Raw genomic sequence first — 22526 nt, forward strand, 5'->3', positions numbered from 1 at the left:
TCTTCTCAGGCTAGTGGCTGTGCCATGGGGGACGGCATTCTTGGGTCCATGCCGATTTTTTTCTATGGCACCCTCCAGGAATCCTCCCTCTCTCACGCTTCACAGTCCTCTTGAGACTTTTGGTCTGGGGGTCGGCTCATTGGAGTGGGGTGTGACCCTGGTTCCCAGGTTGTCATGCTCTGTTCTGGGCTCCCATCCCTCTTTGGGCAGGCCGGCCTTCCAGGCCATCGAGAGGGCGCTTGTCTCCGCTGGCAAACTCCACGTCGGAGTCCTCTCTCCTGTCTGTGCTGCAACTCTCACAAGCCACAACTGCCGGACACCGGGCACAAGGGCCTCAGGTTTCTCCCCCTCAGGAGACCCCCTCTTTGCAGTTTTCCCCAGAACCTCCCACTGAGGAAGTACCTCACAAGGCTTCGTGCAAGAAGAAGCACATGGACTCCACTGAGGAGTCTTTGACCGAAGATACGGACTTTGATGATGGGAAAGGGTCCCCACGGTCACCCTCTTATGAGGTGTCCTTTGGTGACATCCTCAAGATCCTTAGACAGAGGGGTGACTGGAAGTACTCTAATCCTTCCTCAGAAGAATCTGTATTCCTGCAAGCCTTTCATGCCCGGCCCCCTACCTCCTGGGTTACCCCACTGGCCGATGAGCTTGTCCAGCGCGCATGGAAGGTTCCTGATACCCTGGAAGCTATACCGTGGAGGCCTGACAAGATCTTAGCTCCCCCAGCTAAGCATCCCCATTGGTCAAGAGGTCTTCCAGTAGATGCCATGGTGGTGGCGGCTGCAACCAAGAAAGACTTGACAGAAGAGAGCCAAACTGTCCATCCGCCCAACAAGGAGTCCTGGGCGATAGACAGACTTGAGAAGCATGTGTTTGCTTTATCGACCTTTGCCGTAAGGTCTTTGAACTATTTGGCACACTTTACGAGGCTCCAGAGAGATCTTATCAACCAGCTCTCTGAAACCTTGGCAGGAGCTGTTTCTGATGAGGTCCATGACAACGTAGCTTCTCAGATAGCCACCCTAGAATCCATATCCAATTCTTCCATGTGTTTTATTTCACACGCAACGGAAGGAGCGGCTAGAGCGGCAAGCGCATGTATAGTCACCAGATGACATGCCTGGATGCACCTTTGTGGACTCCTTTAAGGCTTTCTTTATGAATGCCTCCACCGAGGCCACTTCTTTGTTTGGCCCTAAAGTTAAATATACGCTGGCAAGGTGCGAACAAGTCGGCAAAACCCTATCTGCCGTTGGTGTCAGACACTCCACTCCTCAACGATTCTATTCCAGAAATCAGAGGAGCGGGAAGATGTGGCACAGGAAATCACAGGGCTCTTTCCATGATGCACGTACCGAGTTCTCCTCTAGAGGCAGAGGGGGAAACTCCAATGGAAGACTCCCCTTTTGGGGCAGAGGAGGTCTGCGAAACCAGAGTTCCAAAGATTCTTTCTCTGGCCAACCCTGTCAGTGCTCCTGAAGCGTTGCCTAACTGCTCACCTCTGGAAGTGGTCGGGGGTCATTTTTCTGTGTACCCTACTGCCTGGCAAAACATAACCACTGACTCTTGGGTACAACGGATAATATCCGGAGGCTATTGCATCCCCTTCCATCTTTGTTCAACCTCATCCAGAGAATTACCCGACGTTCCACCCAGTCAAAGGGAAGCAGCAGCTGCTACAAAAAAGTCATCCAAACGGCCCCCCAAGACCAGATGGGATCCAGTTTTTACTCAAGGTTCTTTTTATTGCCAAAAAAGACAGGAGACTGGAGACCAATTCTGGATCTCAGCACACTGAACAAATTTGTAAAAACAGATAAATTCCGGATTGTCACGGTTCAGTCTATCCTTCGTCTTCTGGAAGAAGACAATTGGATGTGCTCTGTAGATCTTCAGGATGCGTATTACCACATAAAAATGGACAAATGCTCAAGAAGATACCTCCACTTCCACATAAGAGCCAGTCACTACCAATTTCAAGCACTGCCCTTTGGTCTCTCTACAGCCCCCAGAGTGTTCACCAAATGCATGGCAGTAGTTATCCCTCACTTGCGACTTCACGCATTCCAGGCATTTCCATATCTAGATGACTGGCTTCTTACCGCCCCCACCAAGCGTCTACTGGAAGAAGCCCTACACTACACTCTCCTCACAGCACAACACATGGGAATCACTAAAAACTGGGAGAAGTCCAACACGACCCCAGCACAATCTTTAGAATTCATCGGGGTATGGTTGGACACAAGAAATTGCACAGCATCTTTCCTGGACCACAGACTTCAAAGAATAAGGCATCAGGTTCACCTGCTGCTCTGTCATGACAAATCTTCTGCTCGGTCCATACTCTAACTCTTGGGGCCAATGTCAGCCTTGATCACCATTGTTCCTCTAGCCAGATTCCACATGAGACTCCTTCAGTGATTACTTCTCATTCAGTGGTACCCTCTAACTCTGAAACTCAGAGATGCAAGCAGGATTTACTATGGTGGACGTCTCCAAATCCCCAACAATGGTCTCGCCCCTTCAGCCCCCATCAGCCAAAAGCCACGGTGGCCACAGACACCTCCCTGTTGGGGTGAGGGGGGCTATGTCAGCGAAACTCTGTTCAAGGCACCTGGTCGGAGACAGAGGCCGTTTTGCATATCAGTGTCCTGGAACTAGTGTTGCAAGCATTCCATTCTATCCTTCCGTCAGGGACAATTGCGATCCAATCAGACAACATGTCAGTGGTCTGCTACATCAACAAACAAGGGGGTACCAGATCTTATCTGTTATGCTGAGAGGCTTCCAACTGCTTTCTAGTTGCAACGCAGATTCCTGGGAGCTCCAACGTGATAGCGGACAAGTTAAGCAGGTGTTTCCTACAAACTCATGAGTGGTCCTCAACCCTGTGATAGTGGCAAAAATTTTCAACCACTGGGGCCAGCCTTGCTGCGACCTATTTGCCTCCCCAACCAACCACAAGTGCAGCAACTATTTTGCCCTGATCCCCCCTCGAGGATAGTCACCAAGAGGTGCTCTAGTCCACGCTTGGCCCTGTGCTCTACTTTATGCTTATCCTCCTCTCTCCCTCATCTCCCAATTTCTGAAGAAAGCACGGCAGTTGAAAAGCAAAGTGATCCTCATTGCTCCATATTGGTCTCGACAAGTCTGGTTTCCCTTCCTCTGGCTTCACCTGCTAGATTGACTGTGGATCCTCAATCCATCCCCAATGTGATCTCCCATCCACAGGGTCTGACTCACCCCAATCTAACAACCCTGAAACTGACAGCTTGATTTCTTCACTTTCAATGATTGCCAGGCAGGAAAACCTTTCGTCCCTGGTGCGCAGTATTCTTATTGCATCTCATAAATCATCCACCAGACTAATCTGTCTCAATAAATGGAAAAGGTTTTCTCTATGGGCAATGAATAAACAATTAGACCCCTTGTCAGCCCCAGTTTCGGTGGTTTTGGATTACTTATCACATCTTTTCCACTCTGGGGTGTCTGCCTCTACTATTCGAGTGCATTTAGTTGCTATTTCAAACTTCCACACTGGTTTCAGGATTCTTCGCTCATGTCACATAGACTCTGTAAAACTTTCCTGAAGGGAGTTCTTCACCTAAAACCTCCCTTTAGAGAACCAGTACAACCTTGGGATTTGGCCTTGGTCCTGCAAGCCTTAACAGCTTCTCCCTTTGAACCTGCTTTTTTCATGTGATTTAAAATGTCTCTCTTGGAAAACCTTGTTTCTGATTGCAGTCACATCGCCCAGACGCTTGTCAGAACTTCAAGCCTTATGCATCAAACGTCCCTATCTTACCTACCATAAGGATAGGGTATCACTGAGAACTAATTCTTCCTTTTTACCAAAAGTGGTGTCAGAGCGATCTATCAACCAGTCCTTTGACCTTCCAGTATTTTTTCCTAATCCTAATAAGGGAGAGTATTGCCTGCACTCCCTGGATGTTCATAGGCAAATACGATTCTACCTGGACAGAACTAAATCTACCCGTAAATCAGACCAACTTTTTTCTGGACCAAGACTAGGTCATCGTGTTTCAAAAGTTACATTGGCATCATGGTTGAGAAATTGCATTACCTTTATCTACAACAAGAACAATATCACCTTGCCTAAGAGTGAAAGCACATTCCACAAGGTCTATGGCAGCTTTAGCAGCTTTCCATGTTAAGGCTTTCCTCAATGATATTTGCTCAGCTGCGACTTGGGCCAAACCTCATACCTTTATTCTTCATTACAAATTGGATTTGGCCTCCAGGGGTAGGGCTTCTTTTGGCTCCATGGTGTTCAGGAGTGTCCTTCCATGAGGGCCACCCAGGGATACAGGTAGTTGGGGACTCTATCCCATCAGTAAGGAACGAAAATTAACAACATCAGATAAAGAAGTTTAGTCTTACCATAACGTTCCATCTTTGTTATTGATCTTCATTCATTCATTACTCTCCACCCTCCAGCCCCCTCCGGAGATTCCTGGTTGATCTTATATACTCCTTTATTGTAGGTCTGTTATGACCAGCGGTAGCCTCTACTTTTGTCTATCAACTTGCAAACTCTATCTGAGGTAACAAGGAGCAGAGCGTTCTGGGTAGGACCTTGGCTCGAGTGTTTTTGGCTGACGTGAGCTTGATATATGGCCGGTTTGGTTCCGAGGACAGAACCGATAACCCATCAATAATGAATGAACGAAGATCAACAACACAGATGGAACATTATGGTAAGACATAACTTCTTTTTACTTGAAAATGGTAATCAGTCTAAACCACTTGTACTAGAAGTAGTGAATATAGATAGAGGCAGGGATAAAAAACTGGAAGTGGGATATTTAGAAAAAGGTAGGAGCAAATTACATAGAAAAAAATTTGGAAATTGTGGGAACAATATATGCAGAATAATGTTTTGGAGGAGGAATGAGGTTTAATGGAAGATGGTAACTGAATGACTTGTGTAATGTTTTATTAACAATGATCATATGGAGGATTATATGTTATGCATAATGTTTGCAGCTAAAAACATGTCAATATGACTTTTCGTTTATATAATTGTATGATTGTCCATGTCATAAGTGATAATTCATTAAAGATGTTTCTTTAAAAAAAGAAAAAAAAAAATATGAAAACTTCCTTCTGAGACACTGTTTCTTTGTAACTCAGTAAAAGCTTACAAATAACGTACCTCCACTTCACTAACATCAGATGTGATAGTGTTCAATCTCGCCGTTTGTTCTTACACATGGGTTCGGAGCCGATCCTCGGCTCCGTGCCGGCCTCTTGCAAGCTCTGCATCGAGAAGAAGCTCGAGACAATCTAATACCCACAATCCCCCTCTGCCTTTACCTCAGATCTAGTTTGCCGCTGCTGCATACGCATCGTTGGGAGCTAGCTCGAGAGTTTCTAAGCTAAGATATAACTTTTTTTTGTTGTATTTTATTAAGGATTCTAGTCTAGTTGATATTATCAGTGTTAACAAGTGTGATTGTGTTGTGGTTCCGTTAATTCTTTGGTACCGTTAACCTTATTTATCGGTATTTTTGTATCGGGGCCTACACCCTTCATATCTTACCATATTGAGACAAATTTTTACCGGATTTGACAATTACTTGATTGTGACTAACTTTTTTCGGATTTGACTGTGTTTTTCTGGAGTTGTCTTTTATTCTACAATGTCTGAGAAGGCAAAGTCTGGTTTCAAGCATTGCCAGTGTGGCCAAAAAATGTCGGTCACTGACAACCATAGTTCCTGCGTCTACTGCCTTGGCCCTCTCCACTTACAAGAGGATTGCTCCATCTGTCACTCTTTTAGTGGGAGGGTCATGACAGATAGGCGCAGGAAACTGATGGACAGAGGTCTATTGAAACCGGCTTTCCAAGAGGCTTTGGATGCTTCTGACCAGGCATCGAAGTCCTCTAAGGAATCGAAGACGTCGGAGCCTAAGTCATCGGCTCCGAGCTCTTCTTCAAAGGTTAGATCACCGGTTCCACAGACTTCGGGGCCGAGTGTTCAACTGGTATCGGTTCCTGAGCCTCGAGTCTTGGAACCGTGATGGAGCTCCCTCCTTCGGCCATATTGAGGCCGGCTCCGTCTTCGGTTCCTTCGACCCGTTCTTCCTCCAAACTTTCGGATGTCGATGTGGATCACGTGGTGCAGAAGTTGTTGGAGCATTCGGCCCTCTCTAAACTTATTTCGGTTTCCACCCAGTTGGTGTCGAAACTTGAAGGCCTTCCTGTATCTCCATCCATTCCTCCTCCGAGACCGCTTCAGTCTTTGGAGCCGGAAGAGGCTGATCTACTGATTGTGGAGCCCTCGGTCCAGAACCGTCTTTCTCGGTCTGTTCCCTCACCTCGACTCCGTCGGACCCGGTACCGGAGTCTCGAGCCGACAGTCTGTTCTTGGTTCCGGGGCGAGAGTCGAACCGGCGTGTCGGTTCTGACTCTCCTCGGGCCTCGCACGGATCGATTCGGCTCCGTCCTCGGGTCGATGCCTTCGTGCCCGTGTCGGGATTCTTCCCATTTCTTCGAACCGGGAGACTCTTCGATGCGGGACCCGGGAGCGCTCGACCTGATGAGGAAGGTGTTGTCTACCCAGACAACCACATCAGTGGAAGCAGTTTCTCCTCCCCATAAAGGGCCTTTGTCTTCATCTGCACCCACGGCCACATCCAAGCGTCGGGCACCAGTGCCTCAGCCACCCCTGGAGGGTGCCCCCTCTTCCTCCGAGGCTTCTTCGGATGCTCCCCACGAAGAAGTCCCTAGGAAGAGATTGTGTAAGAGGAGACACTTGGATTCTCCACAGGAATCCTTGACATCTGATACTGACTTAGATGAGTCAGAGGGTCCCCTAAGTCACCTTCAGAAGATGTCTCTTTTCAGACATTTTGGAGATCCTGAAACAGAGAGGTGACTGGCAGTCCCTTCCCCTTCTGAGGATGAGTCAGTTCTGCTGAAGGCATTTGGTGCTCGCCTTCCTCCTCCTGGGTCACTCCGCCTTGACGAACTAATGGAACTTATTGCTCAAGGGCGTGGGAGACTCCTGACACAGTGGAACCTGTTCCAAGAAAACCGAACAAGTACATCACAGCACCTCAGGATAAGTCCTACCTTACAAAGGAGTTCCAGTAGACGCTATGGTGGTGGCTGCAGCCACGAAAAAGGAGATGTCGGAGTCTTCTTCCCCTGTCCATCCGCCTAATAAAGATTCTAGGACGATGGATAGATATGGGAAGCGCATTTTTAGTTCAGCGGCTTTTTCCATGCGGTCCCTGAACTATTTGACCCATTTTACACGCCTGCAGAGGGATCTAGTCAAAGAGTTGGGAGATACCCTCCAGGGTACTACAGATGCAGCTGTCTCAGAGAAAGTGACAGCGCAACTTAATACCCTAACATCGATTGTTAACTCGTCCATGAGGCTGATTTCACGCAGCCGAAGGTTCGAAAGTAGGGCAGCAGCTTCAGCGATTGCTCTTCGTAGACAATCCTGGATGCGCCTATGCTCCTTGCGGAAGCCTTCAAGTCTTCCTTTACAAACGCCCCATTTGACGGTGCCACTCTTTTGGCCCCAAGGTAAAGGAGACCCTTACCCGGTGTGAACAAGAGGGAAAGACTCTGTCTGCTGTCGGAGTCCGTTTTCCACCCCAACCAGACCGCACCCCAAAGGGCAACGGTGGGAAAATGTGGTTTCAAAACCCCAAGGGTCTTTCTCAGGCACACAGGGTGATGCCCCCTCTAGAGGCAGAGGAGGGGCAGAGGTGGAAGACGCCGCCCTGGCGGCAGAGGGGTCCGCAACATCAAGGTGACAGGGAAACACTCCTGGTAAACCTTTCCAGCACTCCTGAGAGGAGGCCCGACTGTCCTGCTCTGGAGGCAGTCGGGGTCGCTTAGCTTTATACCCTCAGGCCTGGCAAGATATAACTACAGACAAGTGGGTAAAAAGCGTAGTTACCAGAGGTTACTCCATACCCTTCCTATCCTATCCCATTCCAAAGAAAAGACTCCCAGATGTACCGCCCCATCTGCGAGAGCCAGCAGCTTTAGAAATTTCAAAGCTGCTAGAAAAGAGTCATCCAGCCAGTCCCAGCGGACCAGCAAGGATTCGGGACTTACTCAAGGTTCTTTTAGTTCCAAAGAAAACAGGGGACTGGAGGCCCATTCTAGACCTAAGCTACCTCAATACTTTCGTCAAGAAAGAAAAGTTCCGAATGGTCACGCTTCAATCGATCCTTCCATTCTTACAGAAGGACGAGTGGATGTGCTCAATAGATCTAGAGGACGCATACTACCACATCAAAATGGCCAGGGCATCCAGAGATCATTTGCGCTTCCAGCTGGGAGCCAGTCACTTTCAATTTCGAGCCCTGCCCTTTGGTCTGACCTCAGCCCCCAGGGTCTTCACCAAATGTATGGCAGTGGTAGCGTCTCACTTGAGACGTCAGGGATTCCAGGTGTTTCCGTATCTGGACGGCTGGCTCCTTTCGGCCACCACCCGGCGTCAACTACTGCAGGCCAGAGACTATGTTCTTCAACTGTGTATTCACCTAGGGATCTCCGTAAATTTCGGAAAATCCTTACTTCAGCCATCACAAAATATCTTGTTCATAGGAGCAGAGTTAGACACACGTCAATTAATTCTGAGGCTTCCCCCAGAAAGGATATTATCACTGCAGACTCACATACGTCTTCTACTCTTGTCAAGGAAATCTCCTGCAAAACTAGTACTAAAGGTGTTGGGCCTCATGTCAGCCTCCCTTATTGCAATTCCCCTGGGAAGGCTGCACATTAGAGTCCTACAATGGCTACTGTTTGCTCAATGGTCATTTCAACAACTACCTCTAACACACGAGATTTTTATAACAAAGACTTGCAAAACAGATCTAAACTGGTGGCTTCAAACGTGCAACCTTTCCCAGGGGAGGCCGTTTGTGCTACCCACGCCCACAGTTACGGTGACCACGGACGCTTCCCTGATAGGGTGGGGGGGCATCTTTCAGGGACAGACAGTCCAAGGCGAATGGACCAATTTGGAGTACAATTTGCACATCAATGTTCTAGAGTTGAGGGCAGTGTTTCTAGAGTTGCAACACTTTGCTCCCCTTCTTCCTCTAGGGACTATTGCAGTTCAGACGGGCAACATGTCGGTAGTCTGGTACATAAACAAACAAGGGGGAACCAAGTCCTATCAACTATGCAGAGAGGCCATGAGAATTTGGCAGTGGGCGGAGTCCACGGGTCGCTTTCTAATAGCAACGCACATCCCGGGGTCATCCAACGTCATAGCCGACAGGCTGAGCAGAGCAATTCTGTTACCGCACGAGTGGTCTCTAAAACAGTCAGTGGCGAAAAGGATTTTTCGTGGGGCCAGCCTTCCTGCGACCTGTTTGCGTCTCCAATGAATGCCAAATGCAGGAGCTACTTTGCCCTATTACCCTCCAGGGAAGTCCCCAGGGACGCACTGGTTTACGATTGGCCCCGGGACTCCTATATGCATTTCCCCATTTCCTCTGATATCAAGTTTCTCCAGAAAGCCAGGAACCTACACAGGACGATAATCCTCATTGCTCCATTCTGGCCTCGTCAAATTTGGTTTCCCTTCCTGAAAATACACTGCATTCGGGGACCCTGGATTCTGGACCCAGAGCCAGATCTATTGACTCACTCGTCAGGGGTTCCCCATCCCGCGCTCCTGTCACTCCATCTAGCAGCTTGGCTGCTCCAATTCCCAACTTAGCCAGGTCTGATCTTTTGTCACCAGCAGTCCAGGATATATTAGTGGCTTCGCATAAAGCTTCCACTACTAAAACATATACTAGCAAATGGAAACTGTTTGTATTCTGGGCGAATACACACCATGTGGATCCCTTTATAGCTCCTTTGAATAAGATATTAGAGTTCTTAACAGACTTATTTCATCAGGGTGCTTCTCCTGCTACTCTAAGAGTTCAATTGGCTGCCATTTCGAATTTCCATGTGGAAGAATGTGGAGCTCCTATTATGGCTCACAGACTTTGTAAAGCCTTTTTAAAAGGAGTTTTTCATATTAGACCACCGGTCAGATCTCCTACGTCACCTTGGAGCCTAAACTTGTTGCTATCTAAATTAATGTTGCCCCCTTTTGAACCTGCCTCTTCTTGCCCATAAAAATTTTTGTCCTGGTAAACTCTCTTTCTGGTAGCCATTACTTCTGCTAGACGAGTGTCTGAACTTCAGGCTCTCTCCATCAAGCACCCTTATTTGATCTTTCACTCTGACAGAGTTTCTCTTCGAACCAATTCATCCTTCCTCCCTAAAGTATGTTCTATTAACAATATTAATCAGTCCATTGAATTACCCACTTTCTTCAAAAACCACTCCAACAAAATGGAGTATATGTTACACAAATTGGATGTTCACAGACAGCTAAGGTTTTATTTGGATAGAACAAAAGATCACAGGAAAACAGATCAACTCTTTGTGGCTTTTGCTGATAGCAGGAAAGGACTTGCAGTTACCAAAAGAACTCTTTCTAAATGGTTAACGGATTGTATAATCTATGTCTACGATTCTGCAAATCAACCCTTTTACACAAACCCAAAGGACATTCCACAAGGTCAATATCTACGCCTTTGGCTCATGCAGCTCGCCTACCTCTGGATGCTATTTGTGCGGCTGCTACCTGGTCTAAGCCACATACATTTATTTCTCATTATAAAGTAGACAAGGTTTCTAGAGACAGGGCAACCTTTGGTTCCACTGTGCTCAAGAACGTCCTCCCGTGAGTTCCTCAGGATCAAGGAGCTAGGGACGCTACCCATGTGTAAGAACAAACGGCGAGATTGAACACTATCACATATAGAAGTTATGTCCTTACCATAACGTTCCATGTGGAGTGTTCATCTCGCTTTGTTCTTACAGTCCCACCCTCCCACCCTTAGGAAGAACGTTCTTTGATGCCTGGCCAGAAGCATTTTTTGCTACTGTTATTATTCTGTGTACATACGTGGTTTACACATATATTTTTATATGTGTCTGTTTATATATGTATAGGTGTATAGCATGAATGTGCTATTATGTAGATTGGTTTGCTTGCAAACTAGATCTGAGGTAAAGGCAGAGGGGGATTGTGGGTATTAGATTGTCTCGAGCTTCTTCTCGATGCAGAGCTTGCAAGAGGCCGGCACGGAGCCGAGGATCGGCTCCGAACCCATGTGTAAGAACAAAGGCGAGATGAACACTCCACATGGAACGTTATGGTAAGGACATAACTTCTATTTTTTGTCACTGTGAAATTCATTTACATTTGTACTTTTCACCATTCTTGTATTAGTCTTCTGTTCTGTATTTGGATTTTTTGCCAGAAACACATTGTTGCAGTATAAAAAGTCTGTGATAGGTTCATAGGTAAGTACTAGGCTAGCTGCTGTTGAGGGCCATTTTAAGTCTAACCAGTTTACCTTTTTGTGCTTGAAGCACAAACCTATCCCATTTGGTTATAGATTGGCCTTACCCATCCCATGGTCAATAATTATACGTTACTCCTAATGAGAATAACTGGGATCATACCATAGATAATTTGAGGGGACACGTGCATGGGATAAAGCATTTAAAAATTGCCTCTATCCATTAGTAGTTAAGGGAGCAGTCCTGGGGTAAATTTTCTGTTTCCCATCCATAGATCCAAGTTGCGCTTGAATATGGACAGGAATGAACTTTGTTTTATGTTAATGCAGAATCTGTTTTAGCGGTATCCTGTATGAAATATACCTGTCCCTCCAAACCGTTCCCTCAACGATGCAGAAGAGGTTTATATCCCTAGACCGAGTATTTCTAATGCCATCTGACTTGCTGATTGTTTGATCTGTATTTATCTCATGATGTCCTTCCATAGATCACTGTTACAGTATTCCAAACTATTAGGTTATCTAGCCAGATAACACTGATGTCTGGTGGGGGTACCAAACTCAAAACCTTCCATATAGCAATATGTTCGATGTTTGACCTAAGCCGGTGGGACTAAGGGTGTATAAGCAGATGTCTAAGTGTAAATTTATAGACTGTCTCTACCAGCCCAAATGCAGATCTTGTTGGGGAACCTTTATTTACTTTTTTTCACTTGTGTTGCTGTTGGTTGCTCTGTTTGGTGTTACCTAGGAGGGGAAATATGATTGCGGTAGGCAGTTCTCTACAAGGATCTGCACTCTGTGCCTTTTCCACCTAGGGGCAGTGCATAATTATACAAATTGGGACAATTTTTCAGTCTTTTGTCCCAAAGACTTTAAGACCCTGACCTTCATCATTCAACTCGTATTTGGGAAAGCATCGTTTAAATCACCTCGCCCAAGTTAAGATGGCAAACCCCTCACGCCCCACCTTTTCACAAGAAAAAATGTAAAATGCCTAAGTCTGAAAGCACTGCTCCCCCTGTCACACTGTGACATACCTGCTTAGGTCTTAGAAACTGCAGTATGCTTGACTACTGGAGGCCAGTATGGCATCTGAAGATTGCATATCCAAAGCAACTGTAGTTACTGATGTTGGTGAGGGCGGAACCCCATATAATTATTTCAAAGCAACTAGTAGGTGAAAAGTAGTCAGGTAGGTGCATTTACTCAGAATGTAATTTGGTTGTGGGTGTGACTAGAAACTGCAAATGTAGAAGTATTGAATGGCTTTCAATTTATTGATATCACAGCATAAAATTCCATTTCTGACATTTCTTATATTTAGTCCTGAAGAAGCTGGAAGATACCTTGAAACTTACAAGTCGTATGAGAATAAACCGGCAGATGCCTTAAAAGAACGAATGGAAAGTGACTTTGTTTCCCAGGTAATGGATTTCTTTGGGGCTGGATTGTTTCTCTTAAGAAGTTGGCATAAATTGTCTTTGCCACAGAAGGGATGAGATTACCTTCTTGGCTGTTTGGTCAACTCCACTTTATGCAAATGTTGCATCAAATGAAAATCAGACTTGTTTGAATGTTGCAATGAATGAAATTCCATTTGGCTGAATGTGGCTTCAGTAGTACTTGCTCAATTTAATTTGAGTTACATATGGGTTTCACAGGAAGTTAGGATGGAGGTTTTTTTGAATATTATTAGTGTTGAGTTTACGGGAGGGGTGATAGGGTATTTTGGGTGTCGTGTCATAGGTTCATAGGTCGGTACTAGGCTATCGGCCCTGTGGCCTATACAAGCCCAGCCAAAAAGGTACCCTGGCTTTTGCCTCCCAAGAAATTTATTTTCTTGTGCCACTGTCGAGCAGAGCCACAGAAGTGATCCCCGAGGTGAATTTCCTATTTCCCATCTAATCATCAAGATTTTTCTTGAAGAGTACTAATGAGGAGCTTTGTTTGATATAGAGAGGTAGTTTATTCCAGAGTATGGGAAGTCTCTGGCACAGGAATCTATCCCTCCAGCATGTTCTGTTTATTGTGGTGACAAGGTTTAGGTCCCTAGACCGTGTAGCTCAGAGGGATTGAGACTTCTTTAAGTAGAGCATGTCCAACAGCTCTGGGTTTGACATAGCTTTGTATGTTAGGCAGAGATCACCTCTGAGTAGGCGATATGCGACAGAGTAAAGCTGGAGTTTTTTGAGACAGTCTGCGTAGGGCATCTGTTTGAGGCCGGTAATCCTCTTTGTGAGGTATTTCTGTGGCCTTTCCAGTTGTTGTAGCTGTCTTGTGAGGTACATACCAAAAGGGGCATTGTAATCTATAATGGGTGTCCATTGCTTGGCAGGGGCTTTGTCTCCCACAAGAAATATTGGGAATGATTTTATATATTGTAATGCTTTCTGCTTTTTGTAAATATAACTTTAAACAAAACTTATATCAAACATTTTGATTTTTTACTTTTTGGAACTACTTATATTGTTTTTAATAAGTGATCTGATGTCTGTTTTCATCCAGTTCATCACATCAGTTGTTGGATCCATTCAGATCCAACCACTGCACCATTCCTGAAGCTTTTGGATGCATGGTTCTGACTCTTCCCTACCTGTAATTCTCTCCACTCCATTTTAATACCTAAGATCTTGTGTGCCACCTGACGCATCCCTATCTCTTTCAACTCCAGTACATTTGGACCAGGGAGCATCTCAGAGTGGAAGTATATGTGCCAGGACTCAAGGAGATGGGTAGACAAGGCTTTCTGAGCCACCCTTACCTTTTGGGGCCTGTGCTCTGAACACCTCAGATCAGAGATCGGCCTCTGGGTCAAGACCCATCTGGCCCAGGAGATCTCATTTTTATTGACTAAATGGACTAATTCAGTCTTGGCCTTTGAGGCTTTTGGCTGTGTCTAAAGGTAGAGCATTGCCACTTTGCCAGATTCCACTCAAACCTCATATGGCTTCTGCCGCTGCTTCCCTTTATTCTGTCCAACAGGTACTGTTGGTACCACATGCATCTTAGACCTCTTACCTCAGGTGCTCCCAGTCTTATTCTGACCCATCTGATCACCATCACCGGTGCAGGTCTACAAGAGATGACGAGGAAACCATCTCCTCTAACTTCTTAATAGAGGACTTCTTATCTAGGGAGACTCAGTCTAATCAGAAGCATTTCTTATGTGAAGCAAAGAAGATTCTTGCCCAGAAAAGAGGTGTTTAGAGCTAGTAAGCATGGAGAAGTCTAAATCGTTAGCAGTCTGTCCAGTTGCTTTTGGATCAGCATTCTTAAATCCCAACTCTCAGCTGTCCACTCCCAAAAAGCCAGAAAAATTCTACAGATTCAGTAATTTACATACCTTTACAGGAACCTTGGGGCAGTGTTTGCAGTGGAAGTCTCCAAGCGTTATAAGATGGTACTAGGATTAAATGCTTTACTGAATGGCAAGTAGGGTATCGTGGAGTAAAGAATTGCCATTTGGCCTTCCCTCCCCGTAGGTCATCTTTAGATGCCTGGAAGAACGTGGCATGGATCAGTTAAATGGTTGATCTGATGTTGTCATTTTCATTCATTCCTCAACTGTTTGGTTCGGATCTGACCCTCAGTCCGACTCTGCCACTTTTATCAGTTTATGGAACACTGCAACTCTCAAGCCCCTCCCTACCCATTATGCTCTGGTCCCCTAACATTCCTCTGATCTCATTTGCCACCTTAGTGTTTGGATATAGTCACTGCAACCTCTCAGGTTGTCCAACTTATTTTTTGTAAGTGAAAACTTTTCTTCAGTTTTCTCTCTCTAATCTATTCCTGTCTTATATTAATCCTATTTTCTATAGCTTTTCTCCCTATTTCTTTTGTGTGTAAATCTTGTTACCATTGCTGATACCCCTTTCCTTGTACTAATTTAGTACTTCTTTGCTTACCATCATTGGTAACCTTTTTCTCCTTTCTCAGTGTTAATAAAAAAAAAAAAAACTCTCTCCTTCTATTTGTATTCTTTGATACTGATGGATTTTGTGATTTACAATGTCTAATCAGAAACCTTCGGGTTTCAAAAAATATATATGGCCTTCGGCCATAAGTTACCCATGTCTGATGCGCACTCTAAATGCATCTGTTGTCTAGGCCCTGCACATTTAGACATTAATTGTGACATATGCAAAGCCTTTAATCTAAGGGCTTTGATAGACCAAAAAATAAACGATCTTAAGAGGTTTGCTTCCTTCCAAGTCATCAGTATCATTTGCAGCTCAAACCTCAAGAAATCCGATTAAAAAGGATGCAGAAGAGCATACCCTAGATCTGACCTCCCCTTCAATTCCAGGCTCTGAACCTCCACCCAAAGTTCTGAAACCTTTGGATCTGAAGCTAAAATCTGACAGGTCTCCTTGGATCTGATCTTGGATAGGTCTCCTAGATGTCATCATTCAAGAGCGCTGTCAACAGCATCTTGTTCCTCCAGATGTTTGACTGAAGCTGATGTAGATAGGATGATGAGGAAGTTCCTCTCGATGCAGATTCAAATGGGGGTCCTTCTGGCTCTGACCCATCAGGCCCAGAGACCTTTGTTAGTACTACCCCATCAATTCTGGCTCCTCCTCCGATCTGACCTTTAGTTTCAGAGCAGTCAGATAACATTTTGGAGTCATCTGTATCGGATTTGAAGATCATGGTATCTTCAACCATGACATGGTGACATCTCTGAGTGGACAAATGTCGAGCACTTCAGAGACTGATGACTCTCAGAGCCATAGCGTTTGTTCCGGATCCAGGGTGTTGGAGCCGACTCTCCCCATGGAGCTTCAGAGGTAGATAGCTCGACTCTGTGTCCCTCCTTGAGTGGTTTGCCTTTGGGGTGGAGAGAGCCTACAGTTCAGAAGCATGTTTTCTCAGAGCCGTTGGCTTCCTACACACTGAAGCACTCAGTATTCGAGGTAGTGGAGAGAGCTTTTTCTTTTCCAGAATCCAGACCCCCCCCCCACCCCCACCCACTCGTCTCCAACTTCCTAACTGTAGTCATCTCTGCATGTAGAGCCTCAACTGCCTGTAACACTGGGACAGCCAGCCCTGCCAAACCACCAGGCTACCCAGTAAGGTATATTCATTTTTTTAGGTACTTCTCCAGAGCATCCCTCCAAAGAAGTTCATAGAAAGAAAAAGTGCAAAAGTAGGCACTCTCCACAAGAGTTGGTCAGAGAGGATACTGACTTTGATGATGGAAAAGGGACCCCAAGATCATCACCTGATGATATCTCATTTGGAGACATTCTAACTTCTAAAGTAAAAGGATGGTTGGTCTCCTATCACCCCTTCCCAAGGGGAGTCTGTATTCCTAGACGCTTTGGATCTGGCCCGTCTACCTCCTGGGTGACTCTACCCACGGATGAGCTCATTGATTTGGTTTCTTGATGGGTGTGAAAGGAACCTGATACCATTAAGCCTATCCCCAAGAGACCAGATAGGATCCTGGCACCACCAAAGGCTAGAAAGTTTTGGAGCAAAGGAGTACTTGTTGATGCCATGGTCGTAGCAGCAGCCACAAAAAGGAACTAGCAAAACAAAGTTCCTCTGTCCACCCCCCTAACAGGAAGTCAAGGGCGCTGGGCAGATTTGGGAAGCACTTTATATGCTTCAGTGACCTTTGCTGTTCAGTTGCTGATTTGTCACACTTCACTAGACTCCAGAGGTACTTGATTAAGGAACATACCAAATCCCTCTTTGGGACCATATCCACTGAGGTAGAGAGTACTGTTGCCTGGCAGCTGGCTACCCTCCAGTCCATTTCAAACTTGTCCGAGTCTTATCTCCCATGCAGCTGATGGTACCTTATGGGTGACGAGTTCAGGCTTTTCCATAAGGAAACATACTTGGATGCGCTTGCTTGATTTTGTGGAGTCCTTCAAGTCTTCCTTAGTCAGTGCTCCCTTTGGAAGTTCTTTATTTGGCCCCAAGGTAAAAGATACTCTCTAGGTGTGATCAGGAAGGTAAAACCCTGTCTGCTGCGGGCATACGTTTTTTGATCCTTCAACTGGCATTTTCTAGGAACCAACAAGTCAGATGGAAAATGTGGTTCAAAAAATCCCAGGGTCTCATCTGACATTTTCTAGGAATCAATGAGGCAGATGGAAAATGTGGTTCAGAAAATCCCAGGGTTCCTTCCAAGATCCACATGGAGGTAGTTTCCCACAGGGGTAGAGGTGGAACTCTAATGGAAGACACCATCCCAGCAGCAGAGGTGGTCCACAGAACCAGGCATCTAGAGATACGTTCTCTGACAGGTCCTATCAGTGCTCCTGAAATAAGGTGCCTGACTGTCTGTCTCTGGAGGCAGTTGGGGGTCATTTATCCCTGCACCAGAGAGCCTGGCTAGAGATTAAAAAATATTCACAGATGTAGATAATTGTTTCCAGAGGTTATGTAATATCCTTTTCCCTACCACCCCCTTAGGGAACAGCAGTGTTAGAGAGAAACGAGCTGCTAGAAAAGAGTCATCCAAGAAGTCCCCTCCAAACCAGAGAGGATCTGGAGCTTACTCAAAATTCTTTTTAATGCTCATGAAAACAGGGGATTGGAGACTAATTTTGAATCTCAGCAATCTGAACAAGCCAGTTCAGTAACACAACGTTCTGGATGGCCATGCTTCAGTCCATTCTTCCTTTTCTGCACAAGGATGACTGGATGTGCTCAAAAGAAGATCCAGAAGATAGCTGCACTTCCAGCTTAGAGCCAGTCATTACCAGTTCATAGCTCTGCCCTTTAGTCTCACCACATCCTCCAGGGTGTTCACCAGGTGCATGGCAGTAGTAGCAGCTCACTTGAGCCTAAAAGAATTCCAGGTGTTTCCATATTTAGACGACTGGCTCATAACCATTCTGACCAGGCATCATCGGATCATACCTCGAGACTGTATATCCCAGTATTGCTCTCACGTCGGAATTAACATGAGTCACAAAAAATCATCTTGAACCAAGTCAGGTATTGGAGTTCATCGGAGCCTTGCTCAATAAAGTTTCAATAACAGCCTATCTCCCTATCACAAGAGTTCAAACAGTTGGATTCCAGGTCAGAAAGATCATTCAAAACTCTCTTTCAGCTCAAGTAATCCTCCAAGCATTGGGGTCTATGTCTGCAGCAATCATTCTGGTACCATTAGCAAGGTATCATATGTGGATCCTTCAGTGGACACTAGTCACTCAGTTGTCCATTCTCCATCAATCTACTCAGACCAAGACAATAACATAGGCTTGCAAAAATGACCTTCATTGGTGGATTCATTCAAATCCGGTGAAATAAGGTCAGCCTTTTGTTCTCCCTTAGCTGAAGGCCATATTGACCACGGACTCTTCCCACATCGGGTGGGGAGCACTTCTTGGGAAAGACATTCCAAGGCACATGATCCCTCAAAGAACCCAAATCAGCACTTGTCCAAATCTCCTAGACAGCACTATTATTTTCCAAATCTCTTAGACAGCACTATTATAATACAGCATAAGACCCTTGATTGCCCGCAAGACAAGTGAAATTTACTTTTCCAAGTATGTCCAGAGGTCAGCTTCAGGTGTACTCTCCAGTTCATCTGGTGGAATTGGGCATCCTGAGGCAATGTCACAACTGCCTCATGTATACAGACAACCCACTCCTCTTATCTCTAGACACAAACACTTGTGAGAGATGCAAATACACAGCCAGACTGGAGGCTAAGCGCTCTCAACCCATGACTGTAACAGACAGTCAAGAGGAGAAGAGACACACTAGCATCACACTACCAGTCACACATGAATCTACAAAACAAGCACCGGCAAAACATACACATAAATACACAAAAACATATTCGGAGGCACTAGGTACCAATCTGAAAAAGAAACAGGGCCCTCCAAAGCAGACAAGCAAGCAACCTGCACCTCCAAACACAAGCCAGAAAACACACAATTCAACTCAGCAGTGTGCCTCACAACAGCCCCTAAGGCAAAACACCATACCCAACACGCTAGTAATAGGAGACTCTATAGTAAGGCACACAGATGTTCCACTCACCAGGCTGAACAAGGAGAAGGTTACTGTCTGCTGCCTGTCGGTTGCTAGGATCCGCCACATAACACAGGCACTTACGTCACTCCAGAAGAAGTACAAGTATGATGCTGTCATTGTACATGTTGGTGTGAATGATCTAAGACGTGCTTCTCTGGACTACATGAAAAGAGACATTGAGGAGCTCTCTGATCATGTAGTCCAAGCTGGTATGACCCTGACCTTGAGTAGCATACTACCTTCACCTAGAATGATACCACAATACAAAGACAAAATGATCAATTTCAACAATTGGCTAAGCTTCTGGTGTCATTCTAAGGGGATCCAGTGTCTGTCTGCCTGGGATGACATGATAGACTAGCCTCGCTGTTTCGCCAGAGATGGTTTGCACCTGTCATCCCTAGGCTTTCGAATACTGGCCAAGGCTCTTGCCATCCCCGTAGTGTCTTTTTTAGGCAAGGCTCAAAGTACAAACCAACCACCGTAACCAGCACAGGCAATCAAAAACTAAGGGTAATGCTACTCAACACCAGAAGTCACAACCTCAAAATGCACGCACTCGAGGCACTCCTCAGTATGGAGAAAACTGATGTTTGTGCAGTGACAGAAACCTGGTTCAAGGCTCCAGAGAGCACCCCAGCACTACCAGGTTACAATTCATATCATACCTTCCGGCCTCAGTTACCGGATCGCAGTACAAAGGGCGGAGGTGTATCCATATTCATCAAGGATACCCACATCTCCAGGTTAGTGGCGCAGCATGATGCCCCAGAGTTCATCCATGCGCAACTATCAGCAGGCAAAACCACATTTCAAGTCATAGCCTGTTATAAATCGCCCACCATGTCCCAAGATGCTCACTCAGCATTCCTTGAGGCATTGGAAAGTATAAAAGTCCTACCCAACACCATAATTTTGGGTGATTTCAACTACCCTGGTATAGACTGGACGAACTACCAAAGTTCTAACTCCTGTGCCCAGTGGTTCATAGAATTTATAAATTCAAATGCCCTTGAACAACTGGTATGTTCTCCCACTAGAGGGGGCAACATATTGGATTTTGTCATCACAAATATGAGCACCCATTGTACCACACCCGTTATCACTCCCTCTCTGGTCAGATCAGACCACAAACTGATAACCCTGGACATCCTCACCCCTCCACCTCCCCCAGTCAAAGAAACTCATCGTAAAAAACCTTTCCAAAGCAAACTTCAAACTACTTGCGTCAGAAGTGGAAAGCTTCACTATTCCCTTGCAGAAGGATAATGATATCCAGGATGCAGAATCCTACACCAAGGCACTTTATATACATCTTCGGGATTGCATGGACCATGCTATCCCAAATAAAACCAAGACTCCTTCCTCAAGCAAGAAGAAACCAGTCTGGTGGACCCCGGCCATAAGCAAACTATACAATAAAAGGAGAAGACTTATACAAAAAAAGGCCAAATCTCAAGTAGAAAAATCATCCCTGATCAGCATTAGTAAGAAATTGAGGGCCCTCATCAAGTCAACTAAGGCCAATTTTGAAAAGAAAGTTGCCAAGGATAACCATAAGGCCTTCTATGGTTACGTCAAAAACCTAAATGGCAATGCTCAGGTCTGTTCTGATCTAGTACAAAATGGAACAAAATACACTGACCCCACTGACATTGCCAACATCTTGGTTGACAGGTTCAGTGCAAATTCCCCCCCACCACCACCACCTGCAGGGCCTATTACTATTCCAGGGGATTGTGTAACTCCAATTATTATTGATACGTTGGTTAATAAGGCTGTATCTAAAGCTAAAAACACTGCCTCCATGGGACCAGATGGTGTCCCGGGCTGTGTCATACGCGAGCTCCAAAATGAATTAACCCCGCATCTGAATACCCTGTTCAGTCTCAGCCTCTCGACAGGATATGTGCCCATAGAATGGCGCACAGCAATGGTGGCTCTGCTGCACAAGGGTGGGCCCACAACCGACCATGGGAACTACCAACCAATAAGCCTGACCAGTCTGATCTATAAGGCAATGGAGCGAATCATTATGGAACTCATAAATGGAGAGATTGGGAACCTCCAAACACTTGACCCCACACAGTTTGGATTCGTCAAGGGCAGATCATGCCTCCTGAACCTGGTGGACTTCTTTGAGACAGTTACTCAGGCTATAGATAAGGGAAAGGAGGTACACACCGCTTACCTTGACCTGGCTAAAGCATTTGGCACCATTCCTCGTTCGGGTATTATTGATACTCACCAACCTGGGCATAAAAACTTACGTCACAAGATGGATCGCAAACTGGCTCTTAGACAGATCCCACAAAGTAAGAGTAGCGGGATCTATGTACGATTCCAGACCAGTAACGAGCAGTGTGCCTCAGGGCTCTGTCCTGGGGCCCCTCCTGTTTGGCATATACTTCTCAGAAGTACAGGCAAGCACTGAAGGGCTGTGGCTGACCAAGTTTGCGGACAACTGCAAACTGGGTGCTATAATAGAGTCTCCAGCCGACATGGATATCCTCCAGAAGGGCCTTAATGAGACTGATTCATGGTGTCAAAGCCATGGTCTCAAGCTAAATGCTCAAAAATGTGTAGTAATCCCCTTTGGAAAAAACAGAGTACCCGCGAACTACCACATAGGAGGTAACCCCCTGAAATCTGAAGAAGTAATAAGGGATCTAGGGACCCAAGTAGATAGTCAGCTTTCCTTTGATAACCATGTTGCCAAGGTGGTTAAAAAATCCTTCTATGTGACCCATCTGGTCACGAAAGGGTTCGCATCAAGATCTAAGGATGTAGTGGTGCCCCTCTACTCTTCCCTCATCAGACCCATTATTGAGTACAATGCACCAATTGGAATGTACCAGGCCAGGCATCTCCAGCAGCTGGAGAGACCACAGAGGTACCTCACTAAGAGGATTACGAGCCTCAAACAGTTGCCCTATGCAGCACGATTGAAAAAACTAAGGCTTTTCTCTGTTGCATACCGCAGAGGCGATCTCTGTCTAACATACAGAGCCATGTCCAACCCAGAACTGTTGAACATGCTCCATCTTAGCAAAACCAAATCTACTCGAGCTACACGCTCTAGGGATATAAACCTCAGCACAACAATTAATAGAACATGCTGGAGGGATAGAT

At 45.8% G+C, this 22526-nt stretch overlaps 1 protein-coding gene across 4 annotated transcripts in view; it reads left to right on the forward strand.

Annotated features, from left to right (window-relative positions):
• ERCC1 (ERCC excision repair 1, endonuclease non-catalytic subunit) overlaps positions 1-22526 on the forward strand; it is a 1099273-nt gene that overhangs the window by 771858 nt on the left and 304889 nt on the right. For all 4 annotated transcript variants that reach the window (XM_044084339.1, XM_044084340.1, XM_044084337.1 and 1 more), the window contains one exon: positions 12706-12805. In XM_044084339.1, coding sequence (XP_043940274.1) covers positions 12706-12805 — 100 coding nt within the window. The remainder of the gene's footprint in view (positions 1-12705; positions 12806-22526) is intronic.

Source organism: Protopterus annectens, chromosome 9.part0 (genome assembly GCF_019279795.1).
Source record: "Protopterus annectens isolate FY-2018-M chromosome 9.part0, PAN1.0, whole genome shotgun sequence".
NCBI lineage: Eukaryota > Metazoa > Chordata > Ceratodontiformes > Protopteridae > Protopterus > Protopterus annectens.